The sequence below is a fragment of the Blennius ocellaris genome, assembly GCF_963422515.1.
Source record: "Blennius ocellaris genome assembly, chromosome: 22".
NCBI lineage: Eukaryota > Metazoa > Chordata > Actinopteri > Blenniiformes > Blenniidae > Blennius > Blennius ocellaris.
This window is the reverse complement of record NC_137671.1, coordinates 448,294-463,793: the sequence shown is the minus strand read 5'-3', so window position 1 is coordinate 463,793 and position 15,500 is coordinate 448,294. Positions and strand designations below refer to the sequence as shown.

At 54.3% G+C, this 15,500-nt stretch overlaps 2 protein-coding genes across 2 annotated transcripts in view; one reads left to right on the top strand and one right to left on the bottom strand.

Moving 5' to 3' along the window:
• LOC308146604 (uncharacterized protein) overlaps positions 1–27 on the top strand; it is a gene marked incomplete at its 3' end in the record, with an annotated part of 3,592 nt that extends 3,565 nt beyond the window's left edge. Inside the window, exon 4 of the mRNA XM_080518507.1 lies at positions 7–27. Within this exon, the coding sequence (XP_080374633.1) occupies positions 7–27 (21 nt within the window). The remainder of the gene's footprint in view (positions 1–6) is intronic.
• Positions 28–399: 372 nt separating this feature from the next.
• Positions 400–14,858, bottom strand: LOC308146787 (rab-3A-interacting protein-like; the record flags this gene model as incomplete). The annotated part of the gene is made up of 8 exons (XM_080518708.1): positions 14,735–14,858; positions 9,692–9,844; positions 8,138–8,316; positions 7,909–8,071; positions 3,981–4,058; positions 2,645–2,845; positions 1,859–1,987; positions 400–516 (listed from the first exon to the last, which is right to left on the bottom strand). Exons 2-8 carry the CDS (start codon positions 9,815–9,817, stop codon positions 400–402), a joined length of 993 nt encoding a protein of 330 aa, XP_080374834.1. The 5' UTR covers positions 9,818–9,844; positions 14,735–14,858.
• Between the last annotated feature and the right edge of the window lie 642 nt (positions 14,859–15,500).

Genomic DNA, 15,500 nt, shown 5'->3' with positions numbered 1-15,500 from the left:
TGTCAGGAACAGGAAGTGACACGTTAGTTTCCTGTCAGGAACAGGAAGTGACACGTTAGTTTCCTGTCAGGAACAGGAAGTGGCAGGTTAGTTTCCTGTCAGGGACAGGAAGTGACACGTTAGTTTCCTGTCAGGGACAGGAAGTGACACGTTAGTTTCCTGTCAGGAACAGGAAGTGGCAGGTTAGTTTCCTGTCAGGAACAGGAAGTGGCAGGTTAGTTTCCTGTCAGGAACAGGAAGTGACACGTTAGTTTCCTGTCAGGAACAGGAAGTGACAGGTCAGGAGAAAGGAGGAGGGATCGTGTGTGTGTGTGTGTGTGTGTGTGTGTGTGTGTGTGTGTGTGTGTGTGTGTGTGTGTGTGTGTGTGTGTGTGTGTGTGTGTGTGTGTGCGCGCTCCCTCACTTTGGTCCTCCACACTCCACGGCGGACGCTTTGACCACTGGCAGTGGTTGGAAGCCCACCGGCTCCACACTCAGAGTGTTTTGCTCCACCGCCTCCAAGATGGCCGACCCCAGCTGAGGAGGAGGAGGAGGAGGAAGATCAGGATTCATTGTTCTGGGGGGGGGGGGGGGGGGGGCGTACCTCACTCTTGTTGAAGGTGAGACGGGGGGGGGGGACGGGGACGTACCTCACTATTGTTGAAGGTGAGACACTGGGGGGGGGGGGGACGTACCTCACTCTTGTTGAAGGTGAGACGGGGGGGGGGGGGACGTACCTCACTATTGTTGAAGGTGAGACACTGGGGGGGGGGTAAGTACCTCACTCTTGTTGAAGGTGAGACGGGGGGGGGGACGGGGACGTACCTCACTCTTGTTGAAGGTGAGACGGGGGGGGGGACGGGGACGTACCTCACTATTGTTGAAGGTGAGACACTGGGGGGGGGGGGACGTACCTCACTCTTGTTGAAGGTGAGACGGGGGGGGGGACGGGGACGTACCTCACTCTTGTTGAAGGTGAGACGGGGGGGGGGACGGGGACGTACCTCACTATTGTTGAAGGTGAGACACTGGGGGGGGGGGGGACGTACCTCACTCTTGTTGAAGGTGAGACGGGGGGGGGGACGGGGACGTACCTCACTCTTGTTGAAGGTGAGACACTGGGGGGGGACGGGGACGTACCTCACTCTTGTTGAAGGTGAGACGGGGGGGGGGACGGGGACGTACCTCACTCTTGTTGAAGGTGAGACACTGGGGGGGGGGGGACGGGGACGTACCTCACTCTTGTTGAAGGTGAGACACTGGGGGACGGGGACGTACCTCACTCTTGTTGAAGGTGAGACACTGGGGGGGGGGGGGGGGACGTACCTCACTCTTGTTGAAGGTGAGACACTGGGGGGGGGGACGGGGACGTACCTCACTCTTGTTGAAGGTGAGACACTGGGGGACGGGGACGTACCTCACTCTTGTTGAAGGTGAGACACTGGGGGGGGGGGACAAACCTCACTCTTGTTGAAGGTGAGACATTGGGTGGGGGGGGGGGGGGGACGTACCTCACTCCTGTTGAAGGTGAGACACTGGGGGGGGACGGGGACGTACCTCACTCCTGTTGAAGGTGAGACATTGGGGGACGGGGACGTACCTCACTCTTGTTGAAGGTGAGACACTGGGGGGGGGGGGACAAACCTCACTCTTGTTGAAGGTGAGACACTGGGGGGGGGGGACAAACCTCACTCTTGTTGAAGGTGAGACACTGGGGGGGGGGGGGGGGGGGGACGTACCTCACTCCTGTTGAAGGTGAGACACTGGGGGGGGACGGGGACGTACCTCACTCCTGTTGAAGGTGAGACACTGGGGGGGGACGGGGACGTACCTCACTCTTGTTGAAGGTGAGACACTGGGGGGGGGGGGGGGGACGTACCTCACTCTTGTTGAAGGTGAGACAGGGGAAAATGTCCTCACGATAAACTCGGTCCAGGAAAGTGCAGCTCGGCTCTAAAGTTGGACCTTCCTTCCAGGACCTGAACTCACTGAACAGCTGGGAGTCCATCTGCAGGAGACATGAGACATGAGAGACATGAGACATGAGACATGAGGAGACATGGGGAGACATGAGATATGAGGAGACATGATATGAGGAGACATGGGGAGCCATGAGATATGAGGAGACATGAGATATGAGGAGACATGAGGAGACATGAGACATAAGAGACATGAGGAGACATGAGATATGAGGAGACATGAGACATAAGAGACATGAGGAGACATGAGATATGAGGAGACATGGGGAGACATGAGATATGAGGAGACATGAGATATGAGGAGACATGGGGAGACATGAGATATGGGGAGACATGAGATATGAGGAGACATGAGACATAAGAGACATGAGGAATCTGAGAGATGAGAGACATGAGACATGAGGAGATATGAGACATGAGGAGACATGAGAGATGGAGACATGAGGAGATATGAGACATGAGAGACATGAGAGACATGAGACATGATACGTGATTCCGTAACGTGCTGATTGTCAACATGTTTTTCATCATCATCAGTCTCCACATCGCAAACTTCATGTCGTACAGTTTGGCCAGAGGTCGGAGGTCAGAGGTCGGAGGTCAGAGGTCGGAGGCCAGAGGTCAGATGTTGGAGGTAAAGGGTCAGAGGTCAGGTGTCGGAGGTCAGAGGTCGGAGGTCGGCCCACCTCTCGACACTCCCGTACGATGGGCTGCATGGCGGCCGGGTCGGGCTGCGTCCCCAAGATGGCGGCCGAGGTGCTCTTGGTCCTGCCGTGGCCCTTCCTGAAGGGGGGCCTGCTGGACCCCGGCAGCTCGCCCACCGGGGACACCGGGGACGACAGGACCAGGGTCTTCAAGGCCTGGACCTCCGCCTGGAGGACGTCGATCTGAACACACAGGGACAGTCCAGCTCAGGGGGGGGGGGGGGGGGGGAGAGAGAGGTAGAGGTAGAGGTAGAGGTAGAGAGAGAGAGAGAGGTAGAGAGAGCGAGGTAGAGAGGTAGAGAGAGAGAGAGGTAGAGAGAGAGAGAGGTAGAGAGAGAGAGAGGTAGAGAGAGAGAGGTAGAGAGGTAGAGAGAGAGAGGTAGAGAGAGAGAGAGAGGTAGAGAGAGCGAGGTAGAGAGGTAGAGAGGTAGAGAGAGAGAGAGGTAGAGAGAGAGAGAGGTAGAGAGAGAGAGAGGTAGAGAGAGAGGTAGAGAGGTAGAGAGAGAGAGGTAGAGAGAGAGAGGTAGAGAGGTAGAGAGAGAGAGGTAGAGAGGAGAGAGGTAGAGAGGTAGAGAGGTAGAGAGGTAGAGAGGTAGAGAGAGAGAGAGGTAGAGAGAGAGAGGTAGAGAGAGAGAGGTAGAGAGGTAGAGAGGTAGAGAGGTAGAGAGGTAGAGAGAGAGAGAGGTAGAGAGAGAGAGGTAGAGAGGTAGAGAGAGAGAGGTAGAGAGAGAGAGGTAGAGAGAGAGAGGTAGAGAGAGAGAGGTAGAGAGGTAGAGAGGTAGAGAGAGAGAGGTAGAGAGGTAGAGAGGTAGAGAGAGAGAGGTAGAGAGAGAGAGGTAGAGAGGTAGAGAGGTAGAGAGAGAGAGGTAGAGGTAGAGAGGTAGAGAGAGAGAGGTAGAGAGGTAGAGAGGTAGAGAGAGAGAGGTAGAGAGGTAGAGAGGTAGAGAGAGAGAGGTAGAGAGGTAGAGAGAGAGAGGTAGAGAGGTAGAGAGGTAGAGAGAGAGAGGTAGAGAGAGAGAGGTAGAGAGGTAGAGAGGTAGAGAGAGAGAGGTAGAGAGGTAGAGAGGTAGAGAGAGAGAGGTAGAGAGGTAGAGAGGTAGAGAGAGAGAGAGGTAGAGAGAGAGAGAGGTAGAGAGAGAGAGGTAGAGAGAGAGAGGTAGAGAGGTAGAGAGAGAGAGGTAGAGAGAGAGAGGTAGAGAGGTAGAGAGGTAGAGAGAGAGAGGTAGAGAGAGAGAGGTAGAGAGGTAGAGAGGTAGAGAGAGAGAGAGGTAGAGAGAGAGAGAGGTAGAGAGGTAGAGGTAGAGAGAGGTAGAGTCACCTTCCCCAGAGCTTCATCCAGATGTTTCTCAGCAGCAGCCTGCTTCACGTTGGCCTCCTTCACCATCCTGTGGGCCTCCTGGACAACAACACCTGTCAGACCAGGACCTGGTCCAGGTCTACATCCACTGCTCAGACCAGGACCTGGTCCAGGTCTACAAGGTCAGAGGTCAGAGGTCAGAGGTCGTCACATCGTCATGCTTCAACACCAAGGCTTGGTTCTTGTTCTGTCCTTAATGTCCCGCCAAAATAAAACACCGCAGAACATCATCAGATCAGAGTGAGGAGGAAACCTTGTTGGAGGAAGAGGAGGAGGAGGAGAGGAGGAGGAAGAGGAGGAGAGGAGGAGAGGAGGAAGAGGAGGAGGAGGAGAGGAGGAGGAAGAGGAGGAGAGGAGGAGAGGAGGAAGAGGAGGAAGAGGAGGAAGAGGAGGAGAGGAGGAAGAGGAGGAGGAGGAGAGGAGGAGGAAGAGGAGGAGAGGAGGAGAGGAGGAAGAGGAGGAAGAGGAGGAAGAGGAGGAAGAGGAGGAGAGGAGGAGAGGAGGAAGAGGAGGAAGAGGAGGGAGAGGAGGAAGAGGAGGAAGAGGAGGAAGAGGAGGAGAGGAGGAAGAGGAGGAAGAGGAGGAGAGGAGGAAGAGGAGGAGAGGAGGAGGAGGAGAGGAGGAGAGGAGAGGAGAGGAGGAGGAGGAGGAGAGGAGGAGAGGAGAGGAGAGGAGGAGGAGGAGGAGAGGAGGAGGAGGAGGAGAGGAGGAGAGGAGGAGGAGGAGGAGGAGGAGGAGAGGAGGAGAGGAGAGGAGAGGAGGAGGAGGAGGAGAGGAGGAGAGGAGAGGAGGAGAGGAGAGGAGGAGAGGAGGAGAGGAGGAGAGGAGAGGAGTAGAGGAGAGGAGGAGAGGAGGAGAGGAGAGGAGGAGGAGAGGAGGAGAGGAGGAGAGGAGAGGAGGAGAGGAGAGGAGGAGAGGAGGAGAGGAGAGGAGGAGGAGAGGAGAGGAGGAGAGGAGGAGAGGAGAGGAGGAGGAGAGGAGGAGAGGAGAGGAGGAGAGGAGGAGAGGAGAGGAGGAGAGGAGGAGAGGAGAGGAGGAGAGGAGAGGAGGAGAGGAGGAGAGGAGAGGAGGAGGAGAGGAGGAGAGGAGGAGAGGAGAGGAGGAGAGGAGGAGAGGAGGAGGAGAGGAGGAGGAGGAGAGGAGGAAGAGGAGGAGAGGAGGAAGAGGAGGAGAGGAGGAAGAGGAGAGGAGGAAGAGGAGGAGGAGGAGAGGAGGAGGAGGAGAGGAGGAGAGGAGGAGAGGAGGAGGGGAGGAGGAGAGGAGGAGGAGAGGAGGAGAGGAGGAGGAGAGGAGGAGGAGAGGAGGAGAGGAGGAGAGGAGGAGAGGAGGAGGAGAGGAGAGGAGGAGAGGAGGAGAGGAGGAGAGGAGGAGAGGAGGAGAGGAGGAGAGGAGGAAGAGGAGGAGAGGAGGAGGAGAGGAGGAGGAGGAGAGGAGGAGAGGAGGAGAGGAGGAGAGGAGGAGAGGAGGAGAGGAGGAGGAGGAGAGGAGAGGAGGAGAGGAGGAGAGGAGGAGAGGAGGAGAGGAGGAGGAGGAGAGGAGGAGGAGGAGAGGAGAGGAGGAGAGGAGGAGGAGAGGAGGAGAGGAGGAGAGGAGGAGAGGAGGAGAGGAGGAGAGGAGGAGGAGGAGAGGAGAGGAGGAGGAGGAGAGGAGAGGAGGAGAGGAGGAGAGGAGGAGAGGAGGAGAGGAGGAAGAGGAGGAGAGGAGGAGGAGAGGAGGAGGAGAGGAGGAGAGGAGGAAGAGGAGGAGAGGAGGAGGAGGAGAGGAGAGGAGGAGAGGAGGAGAGGAGGAGAGGAGGAGAGGAGGAGGAGAGGAGGAGAGGAGGAGGAGAGGAGGAGGAGAGGAGGAGAGGAGAGGAGGAGAGGAGGAGAGGAGGAGGAGGAGAGGAGGAGAGGAGGAGAGGAGGAGAGGAGGAGAGGAGGAGAGGAGGAGGAGAGGAGGAGGAGAGGAGGAGAGGAGGAGGAGAGGAGGAGAGGAGGAGGAGAGGAGGAGAGGAGGAGAGGAGGAGAGGAGAGGAGGAGAGGAGGAGAGGAGGAGAGGAGGAGAGGAGGAGGAGGAGAGGAGGAGAGGAGGAGAGGAGGAGAGGAGGAGAGGAGGAGGAGAGGAGGAGAGGAGGAGAGGAGGAGAGAGGAGAGGAGGAGGAGAGGAGGAGGAGGAGAGGAGGAGGAGAGGAGGAGAGGAGGAGAGGAGGGAGGAGGGTGGAGGAGGAGGAGAGGAGAGGAGGAGAGGAGGAGAGGAGGAGAGGAGGGAGAGGAGGAGGAGGAGGAGGAGGAGAGAGAGAGGAGGAGGAGGAGAGGAGGAGAGGGGAGGAGAGGAGGGAGGAGGAGGAGAGGAGGAGAGGAGGAGGAGAGGAGGAGGAGGAGGAGGGAGGAGGAGAGGAGGAGGAGGGAGAGGAGGAGAGGAGGAGAGGAGGAGAGGAGGAGCGGACCGCCCTGGAACAGACTGGCAGTCAGCTCCTCCAGCTCCAGGCCCAGCTGATCTCTGACTTTAGACAATCTCTCACACTCCTCATCCTTCAACAGCAGCTCCTTACACACACACACACACACACACACACACACACACACACACACACACACACACACACACACACACACACACACACACACACAAACAGAAAAAATGGGAAATGAAGACATGAAAACTTAAACATGACTGATGAAAATAAAAGTGATGAAGAATGATAAAAGTCAATTTCATTAAAAAAAGAAAAAAAGTAAATATTTTGAAAGCCTGAGAGGAAGGAGGAACACTTCCTCTATGCCTCCGGGGTGGGGGGGGGGGGGGGGGGGGCGGAGCCTGAGAGGAAGGAGGAACCCCCCCCCTGCTAGAATTCCAACTTAAATCACCTCCTGAGGCGACTTTGAAATGAAATGATGAAAGTGATGAAAGAAAACGAGGGACACACAACCACACACTCACACTGTGGGTCAGCCGGGGTCACTGGAGGCCATGTGACCCACTGGGGGTCATGTGACTCACTGGAGGTCATGTGACCCACTGGAGGTCATGTGACTTACTGGGGGTCACTGGAGGTCATGTGACTCACTGGGGGTCATGTGACTCACTGGAGGTCATGTGACCCACTGGAGGTCATGTGACCCCACTGGGAGTCATGTGACTTACTGGGGGTCACTGGAGGTCATGTGACCCACTGGGGGTCATGTGACTCACTGGAGGTCATGTGACCCACTGGAGGTCATGTGACCCCACTGGGAGTCATGTGACTTACTGGGGGTCACTGGAGGTCATGTGACTCACTGGGGGTCATGTGACTCACTGGAGGTCATGTAACTCACTGGAGGTCATGTGACTCACTGGAGGTCATGTGACTCACTGGAGGTCATGTGACTCACTGGAGGTCATGTGACTCACTGGGGTCATGTGACTCACTGGGGGTCATGTGACTCACTGGGGTCATGTGACTCACTGGAGGTCATGTGACTCACTGGGGTCATGTGACTCACTGGGGTCATGTGACTCACTGGAGGTCATGTGACTCACTGGGGTCATGTGACTCACTGGAGGTCATGTGACTCACTGGGGCCATGTGACTCACTGGAGGTCATGTAACTCACTGGGGTCATGTGACTCACTGGAGGTCATGTGACTCACTGAGGTCATGTGACTCACTGGGGTCATGTGACTCACTGGAGGTCATGTGACTCACTGGAGGTCATGTGACTCACTGAGGTCATGTGACTCACTGGGGTCATGTGACTCACTGGGGTCATGTGACTCACTGGAGGTCATGTGACTCACTGGGGTCATGTGACTCACTGGAGGTCATGTGACTCACTGGGGTCATGTGACTCACTGGAGGTCATGTGACTCACTGGGGTCATGTGACTCACTGGAGGTCATGTGACTCACTGGAGGTCATGTGACTCACTCTCTGGGCCTTGGCCAGCTCGTCCCTCAGCCTCTCGCAGCCTTTCTCTCTGACCTCCATCACCGACGGGCTGCGCAGCCGCGCCAGGGCGTCGCTCAGGGCGCCGCCCTCGTCCCCGTCCTCCGGGCCGCCGTCCACTGGCTCCGCCTCCAGGCCCGGCGCGCTGCGCGGCACAAACACAAGGTCAGTGTGAGGCGTAGGGCGGCGGAGGGGTCCGGCCCGTCCTTACCTTCCATTGTGGCTGTGGCGCGGAGCCGAGTAGACGGGCTGCGTGGGCAGCCGGTCGGCCTGCAGCCCAGCAGGGGGCGCTCCCACCGGGTGTGTGCGGTACAGGGAGGTGGGCGGGGCCCCGTGGTGAGGGGGCGGGGCCCCGTGGTGAGGGGGCGGGCGCTGCTGCTCCGCCTGGTTCTGCAGGAACACGAGGAACTTGGTCACTGGTTCATCAGGGGGAATGAAAACCACTGACTGAACCACTGACTGACTGACTGAACCACTGACTGAACCACTGACTGACTGACTGACTGACTGACTGACTGACTGAACCACTGACTGACTGACTGACTGACTGACTGACTGACTGACTGACTGAACCACTGACTGACTGACTGACTGACTGACTGACTGACTGACTGACTGAACCACTGACTGACTGACTGACTGAACCACTGACTGAACCACTGACTGACTGACTGACTGACTGACTGAACCACTGACTGACTGACTGACTGACTGACTGACTGACTGACTGACTGAACCACTGACTGACTGACTGAACCACTGACTGACTGACTGACTGACTGACTGACTGACTGAACCACTGACTGACTGACTGAACCACTGACTGACTGACTGAACCACTGACTGACTGACTGACTGACTGAACCACTGACTGACTGACTGAACCACTGACTGACTGACTGACTGACTGACTGAACCACTGACTGACTGACTGACTGACTGATTTAGTTCCAGCTTTGAAAGGTACCGTCATTTCATTGCAGGGATTCGAACAAAGGTTCCAGGCCTGAGGCTGAAGACTCACCTGGAGGTCAGGTGTGGTGGGCGGGGCCTAGAGACTCACCTGGAGGTCAGGTGTGGTGGGCGGGGCCTAGAGACTCACCTGGAGGTCAGGTGTGGTGGGCGGGGCCTAGAGACTCACCTGGAGGTCAGGTGTGGTGGGCGGGGCCTAGAGACTCACCTGGAGGTCAGGTGTGGTGGTTGAGGCCTAGAGACTCACCTGGAGGTCAGGTGTGGTGGGCGGGGCCTAGAGACTCACCTGGAGGTCAGGTGTGGTGGGCGGGGCCTAGAGACTCACCTGGAGGTCAGGTGTGGTGGGTGAGGCCTAGAGACTCACCTGGAGGTCAGGTGTGGTGGGTGAGGCCTAGAGACTCACCTGGAGGTCAGGTGTGGTGGGTGAGGCCTAGAGACTCACCTGGAGGTCAGGTGTGGTGGGCGGGGCCTAGAGACTCACCTGGAGGTCAGGTGTGGTGGGTGAGGCCTAGAGACTCACCTGGAGGTCAGGTGTGGTGGGTGAGGCCTAGAGACTCACCTGGAGGTCAGGTGTGGTGGGCGGGGCCTAGAGACTCACCTGGAGGTCAGGTGTGGTGGGTGAGGCCTAGAGACTCACCTGGAGGTCAGGTGTGGTGGGTGAGGCCTAGAGACTCACCTGGAGGTCAGGTGTGGTGGGTGAGGCCTAGAGACTCACCTGGAGGTCAGGTGTGGTGGGCGGGGCCTAGAGACTCACCTGGAGGTCAGGTGTGGTGGGTGAGGCCTAGAGACTCACCTGGAGGTCAGGTGTGGTGGGTGAGGCCAGGTTCACCTCCTGGAAACCCTCCAGGGTCTCACTGGACTGAACGCCGCCGCCGCCGCAGCTGCTGCTGCTGCTGCTGCTGCTGCTGCTGCACGCCATCACTGCTGCTGCCACACATCATACAGTCTGCACACACACACACACACACACACACACACACACACACACACACACACACACACACACACACACACACACACACACACACACACACACACACACACACACACACACATTAACAGAGGAAACTCATGGTGGCTCTGTTGCAGGTACAAGGTTCAGAGTTGAAAGGTTGTGACCTCCTCCTGAACACACACTCCTCCTGAACACACACTCCTCCTGAACACACACTCCCCCTGAACACACACTCCTCCTGAACACACACTCCTCCTGAACACACACTCCCCCTGAACACACACTCCTCCTGAACACACACTCCTCCTGAACACACACTCCTCCTGAACACACACTCCTCCTGAACACACACTCCTCCTGAACACACACTCCCCCTGAACACACACTCCTCCTGAACACACACTCCTCCTGAACACACACTCCTCCTGAACACACACTCCCCCTGAACACACACTCCTCCTGAACACACACTCCTCCTGAACACACACTCCTCCTGAACACACACTCCTCCTGAACACACACTCCTCCTGAACACACACTCCTCCTGAACACACACTCCTCCTGAACACACACTCCCCCTGAACACACACTCCTCCTGAACACACACTCCTCCTGAACACACACTCCTCCTGAACACACACTCCTCCTGAACACACACTCCTCCTGAACACACACTCCTCCTGAACACACACTCCCCCTGAACACACACTCCCCCTGAACACACTCCCCCTCCTGAACACACACTCCTCCTGAACACACACTCCCCCTGAACACACACTCCTCCTGAACACACACTCCTCCTGAACACACACTCCTCCTGAACACACACTCCCCCTGAACACACACTCCTCCTGAACACACACTCCTCCTGAACACACACTCCTCCTGAACACACACTCCCCCTGAACACACACTCCCCCTGAACACACACTCCCCCTGAACACACACTCCCCCTGAACACACACTCCTCCTGAACACACACTCCTCCTGAACACACACTCCTCCTGAACACACACTCCTCCTGAACACACACTCCTCCTGAACACACACTCCTCCTGAACACACACTCCCCCTGAACACACACTCCCCCTGAACACACTCCCCCTCCTGAACACACACTCCTCCTGAACACACACTCCCCCTGAACACACACTCCTCCTGAACACACTCCCCCTCCTGAACACACACTCCTCCTGAACACACACTCCTCCTGAACACACTCCCCCTCCTGAACACACACTCCCCCTGAACACACACTCCTCCTGAACACACTCCCCCTCCTGAACACACACTCCTCCTGAACACACACTCCCCCTGAACACACACTCCCCCTGAACACACACTCCCCCTGAACACACACTCCTCCTGAACACACACTCCCCCTGAACACACACTCCCCCTGAACACACTCCCCCTCCTGAACACACACTCCTCCTGAACACACACTCCCCCTGAACACACACTCCCCCTGAACACACTCCCCCTCCTGAACACACACTCCTCCTGAACACACACTCCCCCTGAACACACACTCCTCCTGAACACACTCCCCCTCCTGAACACACACTCCCCCTGAACACACACTCCTCCTGAACACACTCCCCCTCCTGAACACACACTCCTCCTGAACACACACTCCCCCTGAACACACACTCCCCCTGAACACACACTCCCCCTGAACACACACTCCTCCTGAACACACACTCCCCCTGAACACACACTCCTCCTGAACACACACTCATCCTGAACACACACTCCCCCTGAACACACACTCCCCCTGAACACACACTCCCCCTGAACACACACTCCTCCTGAACACACACTCCTCCTGAACACACACTCCTCCTGAACACACACTCCCCCTGAACACACACTCCCCCTGAACACACACTCCTCCTGAACACACACTCCTCCTGAACACACACTCCTCCTGAACACACACTCCTCCTGAACACACACTCCCCCTCCTGAACACACACTCCCCCTCCTGAACACACACTCCCCCTGAACACACACTCCTCCTGAACACACACTCCTCCTGCTGTGCTGCAGAGCCTCGTGCTGCGTTCAAGGACAGTGGGACAGAAGAGCGCTCCCTGCAGGCTGAGTGGCTGGATGACATCATGCAGGTGAAACTCCACCTGCGTCTCAACCAGCCAACCCCGGCGGGTCTCATCCGGCCGTCTCCATGGCGACGGGCCTGGCGAGCCGCAGTAACAGGACCCGGGACGCTGCTGGAGGATCCTGTTACTGCTTCACCCGTCGGATCGGCTAGCCTCGGAGCGCCGGGAGTCGTTTTACTGAGACCACGTTAGTGAAACCACGTTACTGAGACCACGTCCAAGAAACCACGTTAGTGAAACCACGTTAGTGAAACCACGTTAGTGAAACCACGTCCAAGAAACCACGTTAGTGAAACCACGTTAGTGAAACCACGTTAGTGAAACCACGTTAGTGAAACCACGTCCAAGAAACCACGTTAGTGAAACCACGTTAGTGAAACCACGTCCAAGAGACCACGTTACTGAAACCACGTTAGTGAAACCACGTCCAAGAGACCACGTTACTGAAACCACGTTAGTGAAACCACGTCCAAGAAACCACGTTACTGAAACCACGTTAGTGAAACCACGTTAGTGAAACCACGTCCAAGAAACCACGTTACTGAAACCACGTTAGTGAAACCACGTTAGTGAAACCACGTCCAAGAAACCACGTCCAAGAAACCACGTCCAAGAAACCACGTTAGTGAAACCACGTCCAAGAAACCACGTTAGTGAAACCACGTCCAAGAAACCACGTCCAAGAAACCACGTTAGTGAAACCACGTCCAAGAAACCACGTCCGAGAACCGATGTTGCCACGGCAACGCTGAAGGTGTGAAAACGGAACATTTCTGGTGAAATTAGGATGAAAGTTCTCTGTTAAGTAAGAAAAACGCAATGATGAGATTTTATACTAGTGAACTACTAGTGAACTACTAGTGATATTAGTGACTTACTGGTAGTACTAGTGAACTACGAGTGATATTAGTGACGTACTTGTAGTACTAGTGAACTACTAGTGAAGTACTAGTGAACTACTAGTGATATTAGTGAAGTACTAGTGAACTACTGGTGAAGTACTAGTGAACTACTAGTGATATTAGTGGCTTACTTGTAGTACTAGTGAACTACTAGTGAAGTACTAGTGAACTACTAGTGATATTAGTGAAGTACTAGTGAACTACTGGTGAAGTACTAGTGAAGTACTGGTGGTACTAGTGAAGCACTAGTGGTACTAGTGGAGTACTGGTGGTACTGTGGAGTACTAGTGAAGTACTAGTGAAGCACTAGCGGTACTAGTGAAGCACTGGTGGTACTAGTGAAGTACCAGTGAAGTACTGGTGGTACTAGTGAAGTACCAGTGAAGTACTGGTGGTACTAGTGAAGTACTAGTGAAGCACTAGCGGTACTAGTGAAGTACTGGTGGTACTAGTGAAGTACTAGTGAAGCACTGGTGGTACTAGTGAAGCACTGGTGGTACTAGTGAAGTACTGGTGGTACTAGTGAAGTACTAGTGAAGCACTAGCGGTACTAGTGGAGTACTGGTGGTACTAGTGAAGTACTAGTGAAGCACTAGCGGTACTAGTGAAGCACTGGTGGTACTAGTGAAGTACCAGTGGAGTACTGGTGGTACTAGTGAAGTACTGGTGGTACTAGTGAAGTACTAGTGAAGTACTAGTGAACTACTAGTGATATTAGTGAAGTACTAGTGAACTACTGGTGAAGTACTAGTGAAGTACTGGTGGTACTAGTGAAGCACTAGTGGTACTAGTGGAGTACTGGTGGTACTGTGGAGTACTAGTGAAGTACTAGTGAAGCACTAGCGGTACTAGTGAAGCACTGGTGGTACTAGTGAAGTACCAGTGAAGTACTGGTGGTACTAGTGAAGTACCAGTGAAGTACTGGTGGTACTAGTGAAGTACTAGTGAAGCACTAGCGGTACTAGTGAAGTACTGGTGGTACTAGTGAAGTACTAGTGAAGCACTGGTGGTACTAGTGAAGCACTGGTGGTACTAGTGAAGTACTGGTGGTACTAGTGAAGTACTAGTGAAGCACTAGCGGTACTAGTGGAGTACTGGTGGTACTAGTGAAGTACTAGTGAAGCACTAGCGGTACTAGTGAAGCACTGGTGGTACTAGTGAAGTACCAGTGGAGTACTGGTGGTACTAGTGAAGTACTGGTGGTACTAGTGAAGTACTAGTGAAGCACTAGCGGTACTAGTGGAGTACTGGTGGTACTAGTGAAGTACTAGTGAAGCACTAGCGGTACTAGTGGAGTACTGGTGGTACTAGTGAAGTACTAGTGAAGCACTAGCGGTACTAGTGAAGCACTGGTGGTACTAGTGAAGTACCAGTGGAGTACTGGTGGTACTAGTGAAGTACTGGTGGTACTAGTGAAGTACTAGTGAAGCACTAGCGGTACTAGTGGAGTACTGGTGGTACTAGTGAAGTACTAGTGAAGTACTAGTGAATAACGTTACATCATCTCTCCGCGTCGAGCTCCATGTTGGCGGACGTCGCGCTGTGGAGGATTATGGAGGAGACGATGCCTCCATCTTCGGCCAGCGCACGGACGGTGTGCTACTTTTAGAAACGACGACTGACAGCGGCTAAACTCAAACTCGTCACAAGCTAGAAAAGCACATACAATAACCGTGATCAGTGTTCAGAGGGTGAAACGGCTCGCGTGAGACAACAGACCGAGAACACCAGACCCTGTCCGATAATGGGCGCATCAGCATGTAGCTGGCAGCAGCTAGCTGCAGCCGCAGCACTTTGCTCCAACTTGAAGCGACACTTGACGGATGAACGTGACGTGTCGCTGGACGGAGACTCACCGGGGCTCCGCGGCCGCTCGCTCCGTGTGGCTGGACCCGGGACCGAGCTGGAACTAGCCTCAAAACAAACAAACAAACAAGCAGCCGGATGCACGCATAGAACGGAGCCGGAGGCGCGTTCAGGGCGCCTCGGAGAACAGAGAGGCGGGGTGCGTTCAGGGCGCCTCGGAGAACAGAAAAATATATCTATTTACTTTGAATTGAACTTTTTTTTACTGGTAACAATAACTATTATTATTGGTATTATTATTATCATTATTATTATTATCATTATTATTATTATTATTATTATTATTATTATTATTATTATTATTATTATTATTATTATTATCATTATTATCATTATTATTATTATTATTATTATTATTGCTATTATTATTATTATTATTACTACTATTATTGTTATTGTTATTATTATTATCATTATTATTACTATTATTATTATTATTATTATTACAATATTAGATAATAAACACTGTATTCAACTGTAACTGTCAGAATATGTGTCCTAACAGTCTGTTTTATAAACATTCTATATTAATCAACAGTCCGGCTCTCAATACCAGAGTCGGCTGTTTGGACTGCCGCGGCCCTGCATGTTCTCCATGTTCTCCATGTTCTCCATGTTCTCCAGGTTCTCCATGTTCTCCATGTTCTCCAGGTTCTCCAGGTTCTCCATGTTCCCCTCAAACACACTGAGTTCTCATGATGAGTCTTGATGACGAGACTTTAGTTAAAGATCAGCAGCCTTCAGCTTCACACCACA